This window comes from Papio anubis, chromosome 7, assembly GCF_008728515.1.
Source record: "Papio anubis isolate 15944 chromosome 7, Panubis1.0, whole genome shotgun sequence".
In the NCBI taxonomy this organism is placed as follows: domain Eukaryota; kingdom Metazoa; phylum Chordata; class Mammalia; order Primates; family Cercopithecidae; genus Papio; species Papio anubis.
The window spans coordinates 144,723,318-144,741,280 of NC_044982.1; the positions used below are offsets into that span (position 1 = coordinate 144,723,318).

At 41.0% G+C, this 17,963-nt stretch overlaps 2 protein-coding genes across 20 annotated transcripts in view; one reads left to right on the plus strand and one right to left on the minus strand.

The window, feature by feature from the left end:
* The window catches only part of GANC (glucosidase alpha, neutral C), a 108,326-nt gene extending 95,556 nt beyond the window's left edge, over positions 1–12,770 (minus strand). For 7 of the 17 annotated variants that reach the window (XR_004185187.1, XM_021940469.1, XM_021940468.1 and 4 more), the window contains exons 1-6: positions 11,597–11,709; positions 9,649–9,711; positions 8,106–8,169; positions 7,606–7,714; positions 5,063–5,279; positions 2,181–2,461 (exon numbers count right to left, since the gene is read on the minus strand). Coding sequence is in view for 16 of the 17 variants with exons in the window: in XM_021940469.1 (XP_021796161.1) it covers positions 2,181–2,461; positions 5,063–5,279; positions 7,606–7,714; positions 8,106–8,169; positions 9,649–9,703 (726 nt within the window). In the remaining variant the exon portion in view is untranslated. Of the gene's footprint in view, positions 1–651; positions 2,462–5,062; positions 5,280–7,605; positions 7,715–8,105; positions 8,170–9,648; positions 9,712–11,596; positions 11,940–12,660 lie in introns of those variants that run through there. The other 10 variants (XM_021940471.1, XM_021940470.1, XM_021940475.1 and 7 more) reach the window with 7 other exon arrangements.
* The window catches only part of TMEM87A (transmembrane protein 87A), a 63,588-nt gene continuing 58,175 nt past the window's right edge, over positions 12,551–17,963 (plus strand). For 2 of the 3 annotated variants that reach the window (XM_021940487.1, XM_021940491.2), the window contains exons 1-3: positions 12,551–12,850; positions 13,978–14,038; positions 17,748–17,833. In XM_021940487.1, the coding sequence (XP_021796179.1) occupies positions 12,707–12,850; positions 13,978–14,038; positions 17,748–17,833 (291 nt within the window). In that variant the 5' untranslated portion in view covers positions 12,551–12,706. Of the gene's footprint in view, positions 12,851–13,040; positions 13,206–13,975; positions 14,039–17,747; positions 17,834–17,963 lie in introns of those variants that run through there. The other variant, XM_031668800.1, reaches the window with a different exon arrangement.

The window sequence follows — 17,963 nt, forward strand, 5'->3', positions numbered from 1 at the left end:
CGGCCCTAATTTTTGTTTAAACCAAAGACTTATCTGTAATTCTGTTCTTGAGGCTGCAGCCCAGGGGGAAAAAAAGAGAGCAATAACCCTGTTTTCACTATAATGACTTCATGTATAAATCAGATTCATCCTCATTTTAATTTTAATTTAGCAAACTTATTTTAGCAAAAATCACTCTGAAATTTAGCAATATTTAGAGTCATTCTTTCTTTAAATTTATCTATTTATTTATTTTGAGATGATCTTGTTCTGTCGCCCAGGCTGGAGTGCAGTGGCACAATTTTGGCTCACTGCAACCTCCACCGACTGGGTTTAAGCAATTCTTGTGCCTCAGCCTCCTGAGTAGCTGGAATTACAGGTGCACACCACCACACCAGGCTAATTTTTGTATTTTTAATAGAGACAGGGTTTCACCCTGTTGACCAGGCTGGCTCAAACTCCTGACCTCAAGTGATCCTCCTGCCTCAGCCTCCCAAAGTGCTGGGATTACAGATATGAGCCACCATGCCTGGCCTTCTTTTTTTCTCATCCTTTTAATCAATGAACAGATTCATTCTTATCTCTCATTATCATCAACATGGTTTTGTTGGTCCAGGCACTACTTATCTTAGACCTTAGTATGCACTTCCTCCTATGATCTAGGCTCATGTGTTTTTTTTTTTTTAATCAGATTTTTTTTTCTTTTAATATCACCAGACTCCCAGAAGTCCAATAAGTAAAGCCTCTTGGGTTAAAGACAGTAGGGAATGGCTCAGTGTCCCACCTTAGGGTCCCCTGCCTTCCCAGTATTGAGTCCTAAGGCACCTCTGTCAAAACCTCAGGGCTCTGTGGATGACAGTTCAAAAGCCACTTCCCTGAGGCTTAACTGCCAGTTCTTTCCCAATCCTTCCACCACATCCTTGCTCTTTCAAAAAGTCTGGACATGACTGTTATTATATTCTTCTACCTAAAATAGTAAACATTTGTAGATACTCCTTTCCTATTTGCTGGGACCTGCTGGATATTTATAAATGTAAATAATATACAAATAAACTACCAAATCTCTTCCTCTTGTTAGTGATGATTGGAAATGACAATGAAAAAATCCATTAAGAAGTTACAGATGTTGGACTGCTTAAATTGAGAATTTAGTATGAATCCTTAGATAGTATAAGTAGTTACACACAATTCCAGCCAGATCAATTTATGTAAAATAATAATTTTAAATGGATAGTTACAATGAGGTGAGAAAGCATGGGTTTTGCTCCCTTAGAAATATTTAAGATGTGCCAGTGGGTGCTGCATGCATATAGCCCCAGCTGCTCAGTGGGGCTGAGGCAACAGGATTGCTTAAGCCTAGCAGTTTGAGGTTACGGTGTGCCTTAACTGCACCTGTGAGTAACCACTGCACTCCACCCTGAAAAACACAGTGAGACCCCATCTCTTAAAAAAATTTAAGATGTGTTAATGTCCAATTACACAGAGAAGCTGAGATACATCCTCAGAGAAAAGAATACATTTTGGAGGTTCATTTTAATACTACAAGCCTCTACTCAGTTTTTCATATATCTTTACTTAGAAGCCCACCTCTCAGTCTGGGAAAAAGAGTATTAATTCTCTTTTCCTGTCTTATTTCTCTCTTACTAAATAAAAACAATTAAAACTTGGTGGTTTGTTATCCACGAATCTAGTTTTTTTATGGCTATATAGGCAAAAATATCAGATATTTTGTAAACATCATGGTGGTAGAAATAGCTTTGTCTATGTCTTCAAGCATAGGGTTGATCACAATTACATTAAAACAAAAACTTTTCATTCACCCAGAACTGGGAATCACAATTAGTAAAGACTGTAATAGAGTTAACAGAACAGCCCTAGAACACATATTTAAATTTGAAGTGGGTGTTAAGTAGGAAAATTATGACTCCATCAACTCCTCCTTGGTAGGTTGATCTTGCTTTTCCTAAGGCACCAGGACTCTTCACTATTACATAAAGAACTGTTAACCTAAAAGACCTAGAACAGTGAGCGACCACCTCTACCAGCTGTGATCAAGACCTCCCGGGATCCAGAGAATGGTCTAATAGTTCACCAAATTGCTGTAGGGCACTAATCATCCCTTCCACAGTGGCAGCCAGTTGGTTTATTGCAAGCACTGATTTTCTATGAAGAATACTGGCAACCTCACGCTGGGTACTGGCCTGTTCCCCAAGGACAATTAGCCTGTCCAGGTGTGCTTCTGATTGTCTGGCCAGTTTCCAAATTAGCTGCCTCTTCCTGGCCATTTCTGCAGACACAGTACTGGCTAACAAGTGGCAGTCGTGCCTCATCTGCTGAGAAGGTGGCTGGTTGGGCAAAGCCTCATTTTCATTAGGCTCAGATGAAGAGGCAAGGGGTAACTTCACAGAGATGCTCGGAGATATTCCTGCATCCTTGGAGAAGCTGTTGGAAGTGCTGTCTCTGGTGAAACCTTGCAAACTGGCTGCAAAAGAAAATAAACATGTTGCCAAATGGTCACCTATATCGTCAGAAAGCATCATAATTAGCAATATAAAGTAGATTCCTCCAGACATCCTTGCTAGCAATGCTTTTTAAGCTAGACTCACAAGACAGCATACATTTTCCTCTGCCTAGATCACAAGACTAGATGTCTCTTTCTCAATCCAAACCAAATTTTCACTGAAGATAGAAAACTGAGAGTAGTAGGAAAAAAAAGAAAACAACTGAGTTCTACAAAAGCAGTCAACACTTTCCTGATCACTTTCTTTTTATTTTCTGGAAGCTTCTTTACTAAATATCTACCTGATTATTCTGTCATCAGGAATAAGCACAACACTATATTAGGACCCCATGTGAGAAAACTTACGCATGTGAACCTGCAACCAGTTTTTCTCCAAAGCCTGGATGTTCTGACCTTGTGACAACACACAGGTCAACATTCCAGCTTGTTTTGTAACAGATATATGTCCTAGGAACATCACGTTTGCTATGGACTGGTGTCTTCCCAAAATTTGCTATTAAAGCCCCAACCTACAATATGATGGTATTCAGAGATGAAGCCCTTGGGAGGTAATTAGGTTTAGATGAGGTCACGAGGTTGAGGAAGTCCTCAGGAACGGATTAGTGCCCTCATAAGAAAAGACCAGAGCTGGGCGCAGTGGCTCACGCCTGTAATCCCAGCACTTTTGGGAGGCTGAGGCGGGTGGATCACGAGGTCAGGAGATCGAGACCCATCCTGGCTAACACAGTGAAACCCCATCTCTACTAAAAATACAAAACATTAGCTGGGCGTGGTGGCAGGTGCCTGTAGTCCAGCTACTCGGGACGCTGAGGCAGGAGAATGGTGTGAACCCGGGAGGCGGAGCTTACAGTGAACTGAGATCGCGCCACTGCACTCCAGCCTGGGCGACAGAGCAAGACTCCGTCTCAAAAAAAAAAAAAAAAAAAAGAAAAAAGAAAAGACCAGAGAGCCTGTGTACACACTCTCTCTCCACTATGTGAGGGCACAAGAAGGGAGCCATCTACAAAGCAAGAAGAGAGCCCTCACCAGACAGTGAAGCTGCTGGCACTTTGATCTTGGAATTTACAGCCTTCAAAACTGCAAGAAATAAACATCTGTTGTTTAAGTTGCCCAGCCTGTGGTATTTAGCTATGGCAGCCTAACACAATGTTGAATGAAGCTTGGTTCTGCTTCCTGGTTGTTTATTAAGGAGCAGATTGGGGAAGGGAATTGAGAGGGAGAAATTCAACAATTAACAAATCTTGACAACTCTAAAGTTACTGCTTTAAGGGTTTTAAAGGTGTAGCGGCAGGCAGGCACCAAGAGTGTTGGATTTGTCAGAATCCGCCTGATCAGTGCAATTTGAGAACTGCAGCTGTGAGCTGAATACGATCCTCTTAGACTCTGGGCTGTCCCTCTCAACCTGAAATAAAAAGCTATCATTCTGAATAAATGGATGTATGCAGCTTATTTTAAAACTTCAGATCATACGCATACCATATCTTAGTGTGCAATCGCCTTGAAACACCCATCTCATCCCAGAAACCATTTTTAACAGAAGTTATTTCTTATTTAAAAAAAAAATTTATTTTGGAGACAGAGTCTCACTGTGTTGTCCAGGCTGCAGTACAGTGGCATAATCTTGGCTCAATACAACCTCTGACTCCCAGGTTCAAGCAATTCTCCTGCCTCAGCCTCCTGAGTAGCTGGGACTACAGGCATGTGCCACCATATCCAGCTAATTTTTGTATTTTTGTTTTTGGTTGTTTTTTTTTTGTGAGAAGTGATTCTCCTGCCTCAGTCTCCTGAGTAGCTGGGACTACGGGCACACGCCACCATGCCTGGCTAATTTTTGTATTTTTTAGTAGAGATGGGTCTTACCATGTTGGTCAGGCTGGTCTTGAACTCCTGACCTCATGATCTGCCCACCCTGGCCTTCCACAGTGCTGGGATCACAGGTGTGAGCCACTGCACTTGGCCTAATTTTTTCTTTTTTCATGCTGTCTTTGCCATATTTTAGGTCAACTTCTTTTGGACAGTGTCTCACTGTGTTGCCCAGGCTGCAGTGCAGTGGCACAATCTTGGCTCACTGCAACCTCTGCCTCCCAGGGTCAAGCGATTCTCATGTCTCAGCCTTTGGAGTAGCTGAGATTACAGGCATGCATCACCATGCCTGGCTAATTTGTGTATTTTTAGTAGAGACGGGGTTTTGCCACGTTGGCCATAGCTGGTCTTGAACTCCTGGCCTCAAGCAATCTGCCTGCTTTGGCCTCCCAAAGTGCTGAGATTATAGGCGTGAGACACCACACCTGGTGTAAAAGAGGCTCTTTCACTATGCAATGAGTTGCATACAAGATGCAGGCAACATTAGCAATCACCATCTCCGCTATTGTCCCTAACAGACTGACAGAGGGCATGAAACCTTATGTACCTACTAGTCATCTCAACACCACATGACAAGGAGGACATTAAAATGGAGTTCAGTGCAGAATTTCAGGGTGATCTCCCGAAATATATATTTGCATACATTTGCCTGAGATCAGTGCATGCAGATTCCTCATGTGGTTCCAAAATTTCTAATACCTGAGCATGGAGTCTGTTCCAAGAGGTCCTCAAAGTTCTCAGTCTTGGGAGCTACGTTGCTGATGTCCCAGGTAATTTGTCCTTGTTTATCAGGCTCCTCAGCTTCCTTTTGAGCCAGGTGCTGTCTTGTGCTGAGATCCTGTGGCTCCTCCTGGACTGTGGTTTCTTTGCCTTTGAAGGCATCCAGAGTTGCTGGGCTCTGGTCCCGGCACCTGACCTGAACAGCATTGTCCCTCACTTTTTCAGGATCCAAAAAGAGAAACTGATCTACAGTAATGTAAAATGGCATATGTGGGTGTCCACTGCAAACTGGTATCACGCTGTGTTGAGAATTTTCATTTTGGCTCACCACTGATATTCAGGGTGATTTTGCCTCATTTACTTTACCTCAGCATGTCTTCATGACCAGGTGCTCAACATACTAAGCATCCTCAAGGATGGATAGGGATTCTTGCTCTGACTATGGACAGCTACAACTCTCTCAAGTTAGACACAATGGAAACAGGAAAGAGAATGAGACAATGACAAGAAAAATGCAACAGGAAATTCTTGACATCTGGTTAAGGCCTAAAGACTCCTGGAAGGCCTCTGGTGGACTTGATGCATTTCCTGGAGCCGATTGCTTCTGCTGACCCTGAATAGAGTGGTTTGGCCGGGTGTCAGGCTATTAGACCACACGCAAACAGTGGTTGGCTCTCCAAGACGGAAATTACTGCTGTCCCATTTTTTTCCCCATGAACGGCTATCAAACTAGGCTACAAAAGGATATATAAACAACATGTATAAATAAGAACATAAAGGGAGACCTGAATCAGCATTAGAGGACCTATGGCTTTGGGGGTTCCACAAGCTGAGAACTCGAATGTATCAAAGATACTAGGCAAGGAGGAAAATTACTCCAGAAAGATGGGTGGTGTAAGAATTAACACTAGGTTTTGGAGAAAGGCTAACTGCCCCATCTGTGCAGCTAAGAGAGATGGGCTACAAGTACTGCCATAACAACTATGTTGTGGAAGTTGAGGACAGGGTATGGGGATAGAGAACACAGAACTATTGATATGATTCTAGCTCATATTTTGAATTTGGGCAAGAAAGTTATGAAAGAAGACTCCATATGACTAAAATCTCTAAAACTCCATAATGAAGGTAGTTTTCCTCACTGTACAATTGTTCTTTCTGTTTGGGAATAAAGTTTGGACCCATTTCTAAATTAAAGGCCTTACAGTTATTATGGAGAACCCACTAACGTCAGCAGAGCGCTGCAGGGCAGGAACTACGGTAGTCACATGGTTCACAGCTTTGCCATGAACATCAGCTTCCCAGAACCAGGACTTGTTAGTGAGCTGGTGCAGTTATTATCCAAGCAGTTAGGGGACCCACACCTAATGGCCTTAACTGTCTTTCAGTGATATGAATTACCAGTTAAGTCAGATAGGTCTCAGAGGACTTAGAAACCTAGGATGCCTTTAGAATGCAGGGCGGATCTGAAAGTGAGGGTCAGGTTGAGGGCATCAGGTAGTAGTGAACAGTCACACGTCCTAGCACAGTCCATAGTGCTTCCTCTATGACTGGCCCATCTAAAGTAACATGACAACTTCATGGGTGAGAGAAAGCACTTAAGATATACTTCCCTAACCCTCTCACTAGGCAAACACTATGGTAACCTCTAGTGAAGCAGCTCAGGTAAGGGAACACTTGTTACTTGGGTTTTCAACTGCATAGTCCTTTTGCCTGTCCCCTGTTCCCCCTGGCCCACCTGCATTTTGAGATTTGGACATACCCTAAATTTGTACCTTGCTCAGGCTACACATGCAACTGGGCATTGTGTAATAGTGTTAGAAAGCACATGGGTGATAGCGTCTGACAGATGTAGGAGAAAATTTTGGTTACTAAATGTGAGACTCTGGGCAAGGGATTTTCTAGACTTCATTTTCCTTATCTGAAAACTGGGAAAATATAATGTACCTCTTAGATGTGTTATGAAGACTAATAAAAAGGAAATAACATTTGTAAGACATTTAGGAAAACATCTGATATACAGGCAATCCACATACTGATACTAATATAACTATTACAATATTATTACTATAGATATGAAAAGATGACATTCATTTTTTCTTTCTTTTTTGAGGGAGGGTCTCGCTGTGTCACCCAGGCTGAAGTGCAGCAGCACTCTCATGGCTCACTGCAGCCTCTACCTCCCAGGCTCAAGAGATCCTCCTATCTCAGCCTCCTGAGTAGCTGGGACTATAGGCATGCACGACTGTGCCTGGCTAATTTTTTGTACTTTTTGTAGAGATGGGTTTTCACCATGTTACCCAGGCTGGTCTTGAACTCCTGGGCTCAAGCAATCTGCCCGCCTCTGCCTCCCAGAATGCTGGGATTACAGGCATGAGCCACTAATCACTAAAAGGCCAATATTCCTTTTCTAATGAGGTTTATTTTTGAAGCTACATAGCTTTAATTGGCTTTTGTGGAAATTTACTTCAGCCCCAATAAATACAGAAATAAATTATTCTCTGTAGAAAATACTTCCATCTCACCTTACTTGCTTCATTGATGATTTGGAACCTGGTGCTGTCTTCATCTGTTGTGACTGAGTCCAGTAATGCCTGATAGGCGGACTTCTTGGAAAGCCACTGTTTCTGACGCCTATAGATAAGGAGTATGCAGATGCTTGATAATTATTTGTGATTGCCAGTATCCAACAGACTATATTATCATGTGGAAGTCATTAAAATTCACTATGATATTCAGGGAATTTCAGGGCACAAACAGCATTAGTACTATAATAAAGTGCTAATCAAGAACTTTATTATTAGAGTGCTAATGAGTATTAGTAAGAACACTAATAAAATTGATTAATATAATGCTGCTCAAAGGATGACATCTTGTCTCCTTTCTTGAGATGGTGGGATAATTTTCATAGATGACATTCGTGAGCTTGTTAATTTCCCTCCCTCTTTCCATAAAATGGACTTTAATAGTAACTAAATAATTTCTAGTGGAAATTGAATAGAATCTAGTCGTTTAACAAGGTTACCAGGCATTCACTGTAGACTTCCCTCTAGATACCTGTTCAGAATTAAAATAACACGCTTTTCTTCCTATTGAACAGAGAGTGAATACGTTAGAAAGCTATACTGTATGATACAATTTTTGATAATTTCAGTTTCAAGATCACATAAAGACTTTTTTTTAAAATGAAGATTCAGCCGGGCGTGGTGGCTCATGCCTATAATCCCAGTACTTTGGGAGGCTGAGGTGGGTGGATCATCTGAGGTCAGGAGTTCAAGATCAGCCTGACCAACATGGTGAAACTCCCTCTCTACTAAAAATACAAAAAATTAGCCAGGCGTGGTGGCGCATGTCTGTAATCCCAGCTACTCGGGAGGCTGAGGCAGGAGAATCACTTGAACCCAGGTGGTGGAGGTTGCAGTGGGCAGTGATTGTGCCACTGCACTCCAGCCTGGGCAACAAGAGTGAAACTCCGTCTCAAAGAAAAAAAAAAGATTGCTTGTTTCTCCAGAGCTACAAAAAATATGCCTTTAAAATCTTCATTTTATTTTATTTATTTATTTTTTGAGGTATGCGCCACCATGTCTGGCTAATTTTGTATTTTTAGTAGAGACGGGGTTTCTCCATGTTGGTCGGGCTGGTCTCGAACTCCCGACCTCAGGTGATCTACCTGCCTTGGCCTCCCAAAGTGCTGGGATTACAGGTGTGAGCCACCTCGCCCGACCAGGCAATCTTATATAATGGTGGTAGGAGTACAAATGGTATAATTCCTATGGAGGGAAATTTGGCAATACTTAACACATTTCAAATGCCTTTACTCTTTGACCCAGTAATCCTACTCCTAGAAATGTATCCTATAAATACACATGCATGCGTAGAAAATGACGTATGTATAGTTCTTCATTGTGGTAGTGCTAATTTGGCAAAAGATTAAAAGCAACCCAAGGGTCTAGCAATAAGAGACAGACTGAATACATTATATTAATAGTATATCTACTCCATGGAATATTATGCAGCTGTAAAAAGGGGAAGCAATCTCCATGCACTCACATGAATTCCTCCTCAGAACAAACTATAAAACAGGAAAAAAAAACCTATTTGGTATAAGAAAGGGGTGATAACAAAAGAGAAAGCGACTAATATAAAAATACATGTATTTACAAAAAGAAATACTAGAAGGATAAATAAGAAATGATGAAATTTGGTTATTTGGGACAAGATGAGGAATGGGTAGAATGGGACAGGAGTGAAAGTAACATTTTTCAATGTATACCTCTTTATATTATTTTTGAACCATGTAAAAGTGTATCTATTCAAAGCATCAAAATTTAAAAACTAGTTTAAAAATATTTTGGCTTTTAAAATAGAATAGCTGTTTACTGAAAAATTTAAATACTTCAGGAGTAAATGTATAAAGTTAAAGTGAGTCTCCTGTCTGGCGATTTCCTTAATTATTAAATTATCCTTTCCTTGGAAAGTCCAACAGTTCTCAAAAATTTAACAAGTATCAATTTTGAAATTACTGTCAAGAAATGTTTTGATCTAGTTACTATATTTACCTTCCTTACCTGTAAAATGCGATCTTGTTGCAGTCTCTGAAAATGTTTTTATCCACAGCTTCATCTTCAACGCTAAATAAAAAGACATTTTGAGAAATTTATTTTACACAGGGCTTGTGAGTCCAATTTTTGTACCTTCTCTAACTACAGTATGAACATGCAAAATAAACCTTTGGAGTCTATTCTGCAATGCAAAATTGTGTCACGGCCATAGTATAACATAATAGCACATTATGCTGCAGAACAATAGCCTTTTGCAAATGCTCTGAGGTAAACAACAAAAGATCAGGTTCTGGGATTACTCCGAAAGTAATGGGAAAAGATCACTGTCACTTAAGAGGACATATTCTTTGGAAATAATGACTGAAGGTTATGACTGCAAAAGTAAAATCTGAAGGAGCAAAACCAAAACAGCATCCCAAAACGAACAAACCAAAACCAACAAACCAGACAAACTAACAACCATAACCCACCCACAGATTTATTCAACAAAATATTTTCAGAACATTCTTCCTGGGTGCTGGGCTCTGAGGAAGATACGGACTGTGTTCAAGCTGTCAGTAAGGGTTTTACCAACAATCACAATACAAGCTGACAAATGCTTTAATAGAGGTGCAAGGTGCTAGAATAAGAACAGAACAGACATAGAAGGGGAATTTCTTGCTTTTTAAGATGAGGTGACAATCTAGGGGCCATGTTTTTTAAAACCAAGTTATCAGAAGAGCTCTCTCTGGAATAAAACATGAATGAGATATATGTGTATACTGCAGTTTGAGTATATGTATTTAAACTAGCCTCCATCTGATTAAAACAACTACAGATTATAATGAGAAGAAAAAATAACACTGGCTTTCATGCACCGGTGTGGCTGAATGCATCTGTAGTCAGCATGTCCATGATTACGTAGAAAGCTATGACTGAACACAAATGTCCAAATATTATGAAAACAAGCCCAGGCATATATACTCGGCCATACTAAAAACTGTTTGTCCTCCACTGAACTCAGTCTTTGTCTGTTTATTGTAATTTATTAAAAAAAATTTTTTGAGACAGGATCTCGCTCTGCTGCCTTGGTTGGAGCGAAGTGGCATGATCTTGGCTCGCTGCAACCACCGCCTCCTGGGCTCAAGCTATCCTCCTGCCGCAGCCTCTTGAGTAGCTGAGACTACAGGCCCACATCACCATGTCTGGCTAACTTTAAAATTTTTTGTAGAGACAGGGATTCACCATGTTGCCCAGGCTGGTCTTGAACTCCTGGGTTCAAGCAATCTGCCCACCTACAGGCCTCCCAAAGTGCTGGGATTACAGGCATGAGCGACCCGGCCCAGTTTATTTTAATCAAGTGTACAAAGATTGGAGAATCTTTTGTTTCCTTTTTATAGCTTTGAAGAATTAACTCTGGGATGACATAGGAAGGGAGTGGTTATAGTTGAACTTGGAAAGCAACATGCCTGAAATTCATGTGTTACAGTTCTGATTGCAACTTTTCCACTGTCAATGTTATTTAACCATCCCTTTTTTTGGAGACAGGGTCTCACTTTGTTGCCCAAGCAGTGGCAAGATCACAGCTCACTGTAGCCTCCAAATCCATCCCCCCACTGGTCTCCCAAGTAGCTGGGACTCCAAGGGGGCGGGGAGGGGGTCTCGAACTCCTGGACTCAAGCGATCCTCCCGCCTTGGCCTCCCAAAGTGCTGTGGGATTACCTGCTTAAGCCACTGCACCCGGCCTATTTAACCATCCTGAAAGTATTTTACAAGATGCTATTAATATCAACTAACTCCCCGTGAATTGAGAGAAAAGATAAAGATGAGCAAATACCAAATACGCAAATAAGAAGCGCAATTAAAAAAAATCAATGAAATCTTCAAAGCCAAAATGTTTTCAGGAACTTTCAGGTACTATTCCCTGTTTCTAGGGACCCTGGGGTCACTCGCTACAGAAGCACTTGGCCTTTACCTTATTTCCTCTTTCTCAGCTGCTTCCATGGCTTCTCTGTCACTCCGACCAGCTCCCAGCTCTCAGGACAAGGGCCCTGGGCGATCTTTTAAAAAGGACGATTGGATGTCTTTCTAAAATTACAACCAGCACTTCACCGTCAAGTTTCTGGAAAGGGAGTTCCCTCCAGATCCTCATGGAGTGACAAATCTTGACTCTTGCTCCTGGAATTTTTCAGGCCCAAACTAGCGTTTCTACAATGATTTATTTGGCAAATGTGTCTTGATTATGGGTGGCTGAGGAGGAACATGCTTTTGTTAGGAACCGAAACTGGGCGGCGGTGAGGGCGTGTACGCAATGAGTCCTAGAGGGTAAAAATCAAGAGCGTGTGAACCGGGAAATGCCGAGACGGCCTCCCCGACTGGGACCGAAGCATCTGCAGATCTACCTCAGTGGAGGGGTCACGCCACAGATTTTGAAAACTGACCCTCTCTGTCTCCGTTTTCGGTTAAGAGTGGGAAGTGCCGGCCGGGTCTTTGCTGGAGGTTAGGTCTCCGGCCAGATTCTACTGCAGCATCGTACTCTTCAGGGCTAGAAGGGGCCTTTGAAGGTTGTTACACTACCCAGTCTAGGAATCGCGTGTACTCCACCACCGCCGAATTCCAGTCTTTGCTTAAATACCACCCAAACCAGAGAACTCACTAGTAGACGCCAATTGGGCAGCCAGACTTAGGGCTTTTCCAGACTTTCTGGCCCCAATGTCTGACACTGACTTATAAGGTATGAGGGGCTGGGGCGAGCGGGAGAAGAGCCAAATCCTGCACAGGGTGCCTGCCTGGTCCCAAAACCTTTAAGGGCTGGGAGAGAGAAAAGACTCAGGCCTGGTTGGCATGTAGCGATCTCCCTAACCCAGCTGACCAGGTTCCAACAGAGTGACGCTTGCGCAGTAGGTCCAATGTCTCAAGGCGCAACGATGACTGTCTGAGGGAGGGGCCGCTACGTCGCACAGCAAACAAGCCCCGCGACGGTTCCAGGACCCGGATAATCCCGCCCCCAGAGGAGAGCCGGAAGAAGGCGGGACGAACCGGAAGAGGGTGAAATGCTTTCGGTAGGCACTCCACGGCTGTGAAGATGGCGGCGGCTGCGTGGCTTCAGGTGTTACCTGTCGTTGTTCTGCTTCTGGGAGCTCAGCCGTCACCACTGTCGCTTTTCAGTGTGGGACCGGCACCCGTAGCTGCTGCCGACCGGTCCAAGTGGCACATTCCAATACCGTCGGTGAGTATTCACTAGCGTCTGAACCTAGAGGAGCAAGAGGTGGGGCTACGGCGGCCCAAGGGGTCCATGAAGGTTCCGCAAAAGTCTGTTCAAAAGGGGTGGGGTTGCCGGGATGGTCTGTGTGGCTGGCCAACTGGGACCCACCTCCCCCTGAAGGGGAAAGCCGCGCACTGATTAGGCTAGCGGGAATGTCAGGGCCACTTCAGCAACAGACAGGAGTGGTGGAGCGGCTTCTCATCAGAAAAACAGAACTTTCAGTGTCTGACTTGAGATGTAAACTTGATGTACAAACGGAGAGTTGTTTATGTTTCAGATTATGTTTCACAGAATCCAGTGCCCCCGGGTTGGATAAGAAAGATATGTAAATAGAGTCTTCATTTCTTTCTTTCTTTTTTTTCCTCTGCACTTCTTGGTCCCTGAGTAATCCTGCTTACGAGATGGTTCGACTTCGCTTCAACTTTGAAATGGCTATTCTAAGCTTTACTGTGTAACTAGAAAGCATAGAGATTTTTAAAATGTGTTTTAACATGAGAGTGGTTAAAATGGAAGAAATAGTACTTAAAATTTAATGTGGTAAGGCTAATCTTTCATTTGGATAATTAACTACATGGGTTGACCCTTTCTGCCCCTTACCCATTTTAAACCTTATTTCAGTAACAGGTATAGTCCTGTGAGCAGACAAAAACCAGATGCAGGGAGGAAGTGCTGAAAAGCATTAGCCCCGTTAAAAACCTATGTTGGCCTTTTTGTTTCATTCTGCACTGCTCACTGATTGTAATGTCCAAATCTTATTTGGACTTTTGTGTATGGCAAACATTATACCTTTTGTTCAATGGTGAAGATTTTCAGGTGTTCAGTTAGGTGTTTGCTTGTTACTAAAGTGGTTAATACTTAAGTCTTTAGATTTGAAAATAAAACTCTGGTTATCTGCACACAGAATAGTTCATTTGAAAAAATGATTGGTTATTCTGAGCAGTGATTGGTGAGTAAAGGGAATGAACTGATTAAGGGGTACATTCCATAAAGATTTTAAGTTAAGTTGGAATTTCTAGCAACCTTAGATAGTTATATGATGCTTTGGTAATTGAAGCCATCTGAGGCTAATTATCTTTGCTTTATCTTTTCAGGGGAAAAATTATTTTAGTTTTGGAAAGATCCTCTTCAGAAATACCACTATCTTCCTGAAGTGTGAGTTTTTGAATTCCATGAAGTTTTAATTTGAATTTTAAAAATTCATAGATAATGTTTTAAATTACCTATTTTTAAAGTTCTGAAATCTAATAGTCTGGCATTATTTAGGTATAAATATTTTTAGGATTACTAAGGTCCTTTCACTGAATCATCTTCAAAGTACTCGTGTGAACTTTATTTTCTTCTTTTGTTTTTTTGGCGTTTACATTGCGTGTATACACTATGTATACATTATATATTAACATATAATGTATATATTAATATATGTGCTATATATACTACGTTGAATAGTCAGTCACATCTCAGTCGAATTACATTTACAGTTGATATGTTCTGAGAAAAGCATCCTTAGGTGATTTTGTCATTATGCAAACATCATAGAGTATACTTAAAACTGGATGGCATACTTAAAACTGGATGGCACTACATGCCTAGTCTGTATGGAACAGCCTATTGCTCCTAGGCTATAAGCCTGTATAACATGTTATTGTCTGAATACTATAGGTGGTTGTGACACAATGGTAAGTTTTTGTATATCTCAACATAGGAAAGTAGAGTACAAATACGATATTACAGTGGGACCCCCTTTGTATATGTAGTCTTTCATTTACTGAAATGTTACATAGTGCATGACTGTGATTATGTTGGGGTTGATTCCCTGCATGGTTGTTTTAATCTGTTTTGTGTAGATTAAAGAGGTTTTACTCTTGTGTGCTTGTTAAATGTTTACTGAAAACATGACCTAGGTTTGTCAGGCCATTGGCTGTAAAGGAATATGTTAAGTAGATCTTTTATTTACAAAAGGAGTATTTTACTGCCTTGGAAGAGGAAGCTCAGATATGATCAAGAAATAGGGACAATGTAGAACAAAACTAGTTTGTCTAGTGGAAAAATGACTGTGTCTGAATCTAAAGTATCCCATTGTGTGTTAAATAAAGGTTCCTTTTAGTTCTGAAACTGGCTTTAATTTAGCGAATAATTGATTGTGGGCAGCTTTATTTCTAGATGAGGGATAAAAATCCTGATGATAGATGTGTGATTCTATGCATACTGTCTTCACGAAAGTGCAAAATTGTAAGTCATAGTTGGATGATTTTATTCTTTTCAATTGTTTAATAAGTAACTATTACTTATTGCATAGACTGCGGGGAAGTGATAGAAAAATGTTCTTCCCTCATCGAGCTTACATTCTAGCGGGAGTGAAAGCAGCAGGTAGAATTTCTCTGAAGGGTATATGCTATGTCCATGAATATATAATCAGTCTCCTGACCAATGACTTACATTTGATTTAGATCAAATCTACTCTGACACTGGCCTTGTGAGATTGGTTTACTAGGTAACCTAATAACCCTTGTCTTTTGGAATAGTCTGACAGCCTGTTTGCTGTTCTATTCTTTTATTAGGTCCAGTCTTTTTTTCACTTGTAGTTTGATCTAGTGGTGTTTTGCCAAGTTAAACCAACTGCATTTTTTTTTTTTTTTTTTTTTAAATAGTGTCTCGCTCTGTCACCCAGACTGGAGTGTAGTGGCGTGATCTTGGCTCACTGCAACCTCTGCCTCCCAGGTTCAAGTGATTCTCCTGCCTCGGTCTCCCGAGTAACTGGGATTACAGGCATGAGTCTCTATGCCTGGCCCCAACTACATATTTTGAAGTGTTTATATTTCATTGTTTTTGGAGGATTTGAGGCACTTTATTTTTTGTTGTTGTTTTTTGAGATGGAGTTTCACTGTGACGCCCAGGATGGAATGCAATGGCGCGATCTCTGCTCACTGTAACCTCTGCTTCCCGGGTTCAAGCGATTCTCCTGCCCCAGCCTCCCGAGTACCTGGGACTATAGGCGTGTGCCACCATGCCGGCTAATTTTTATATTTTTAATAGAGATGGGGGTTCACCATATTGGCCAGGCTGGTCTCGAACTCGTGACCTCAAGTTATCTGCCTGCCTTGGCCTCCCAAAGTTCTGAGATTACAGGTATGAGCTACCATGCCCGGCCTGAGACACTTTAACATTTACATTATCTTTTTCTTAGTTATTCCTGTGCTTTCTCATATTTACCAGTTGTCTTTGATTTTGTACTTTTTGGGGAATGGTATATAGCTTTCCATGGAATAGCTGGAACCATTTTTATTGTCTCTTAAAACCTTTCATTTAAGGTTCTAAATGTTGTCTTTTAACATAAACAGCAGTATTTTTGCTGCCAAATTTCCTTACAAGTCTCCTGTTCGGGGGATGTGTTCTTAGTGGCTTTTTACTAGTTAATTTTATCTCTGTATGGATTCTTTTGAATAGTTCATAGCCTGATTGCTTTTTACCATTTCCATAAATTCTATCCAACGGGTTAGATTTTTGAACATTCTAGTAGAGTCCTTTGAAAATGTGTTGGTCATTTAAAAATTAGTTTGAGAAAACAGTTTAAAAGAAAGAAAAAAAGGAAGCTTATAATTAGGTTACATCTTTTATTATGAACCAAAAGTAGATTCCTAAATGCAGTCATTTTATTTTTGTCACATTTGTATAAAGTAGGGAGTCTTTAGTGTATTTTTCCTTTCACAGCTAGAATCAGAGATAAAAGCGAATACTGACTTCCTCTAGCTAATCAGTCATATAGTCAGATTTACCCTCCCAAGTCTTCAGAATAATGTTTTGATTCATTAGAATACTGTGTTTCAAACTGTGTTTAATGAGTTTTATGAGGCTTCCATGATAACATGAGCTTCCTTGAGGCCTCTTTTAAGGTAGGCTTTGAAAAAAAAATCTGATACGCTTATCTTTGCTTTTGCTATTTCTACCTTCCACAGCCATGTTTGCTTTTCGTTCATTGCTCTTTCTGTTCTATCTTGATATCTTTCAAGGTCCAAGATATGAATTATGCTCTCAGTGGAACTATTATCCACTATTATGTATATCATCATTTAACACCATTTAACAGTTACGAATATTGCCCTGTGACATGCATTCCTAATTTTGTTATTCCTTGTCTCAACTAGCCTTTTGAAGGGTCTTAATAATTTGTTTCCATTCATTTCCCTTTTTGGCCTAACAGTGTGCCATTTTTATTTATTTATGTTTTTCGAGACAGAGTCTCGCTCTGTCGCCCAGGCTAGAGTGCAGTGGTACCATCATGGCTCACTGCAGACTGGACTTCCTGGGCTCAAGTGATCCTCCTGCCTCCCTCACGTGAGTAGCTGGGGCTACAAGCAAGTACTACCACGCCTAGCTTTTTAAACATTTTTTGTAGAGATGAGTTCTCACTATGTTGCCTAAGGTGGTCTTGAACTCCTGGGCTCAAGTGATCCCCCTGCCTTGGCCTCCCAAACTTCTGGGGTTATAGGTGTGAGCTACTGCACCTAGCCCGCTCAAGAAATACTTAAATAATAGAAGACTGGCTTTAATTTAGGACTGCTTTATCACTCCCAGGTTTTTCCCAATAGAGATCTAGAAGTTAGGACTTTATGGCATAAAAATAGATCCACAGTTTCAAGAGGTTAAAAACTGCCTACCTGCTATTTTTCTATGAACAACAATACTTTTATCTTAATATTCAGCTTTTTTTGCTATATTATTTCAATACCTTATGTTTGGAGAAAGGATAGTCTTTGAGTATCTCAGTTTAGGGTAGGAAATAAATAGGATGCAGGTTAACAGTTTAGGAAAAATGCTTTTTTGGGGAATTATCTTTTGTTAACAAAGATTTATTCTTTTATAGTTGATGGAGAACCTTGTGACCTGTCTTTGAATATAACCTGGTATCTGAAAAGTGCTGATTGTTACAATGAAATCTACAACTTCAAGGTAACGAACATAAAATTATAGACTTTTCTTGGACCTTAGTGATTATCTGGTTCCAGTCTCTTGATTTCATGGAGGAAAGAGTATCATGTAGCTATGGAGGACGAGAGCTGAAACTAGAACACATGCTTCC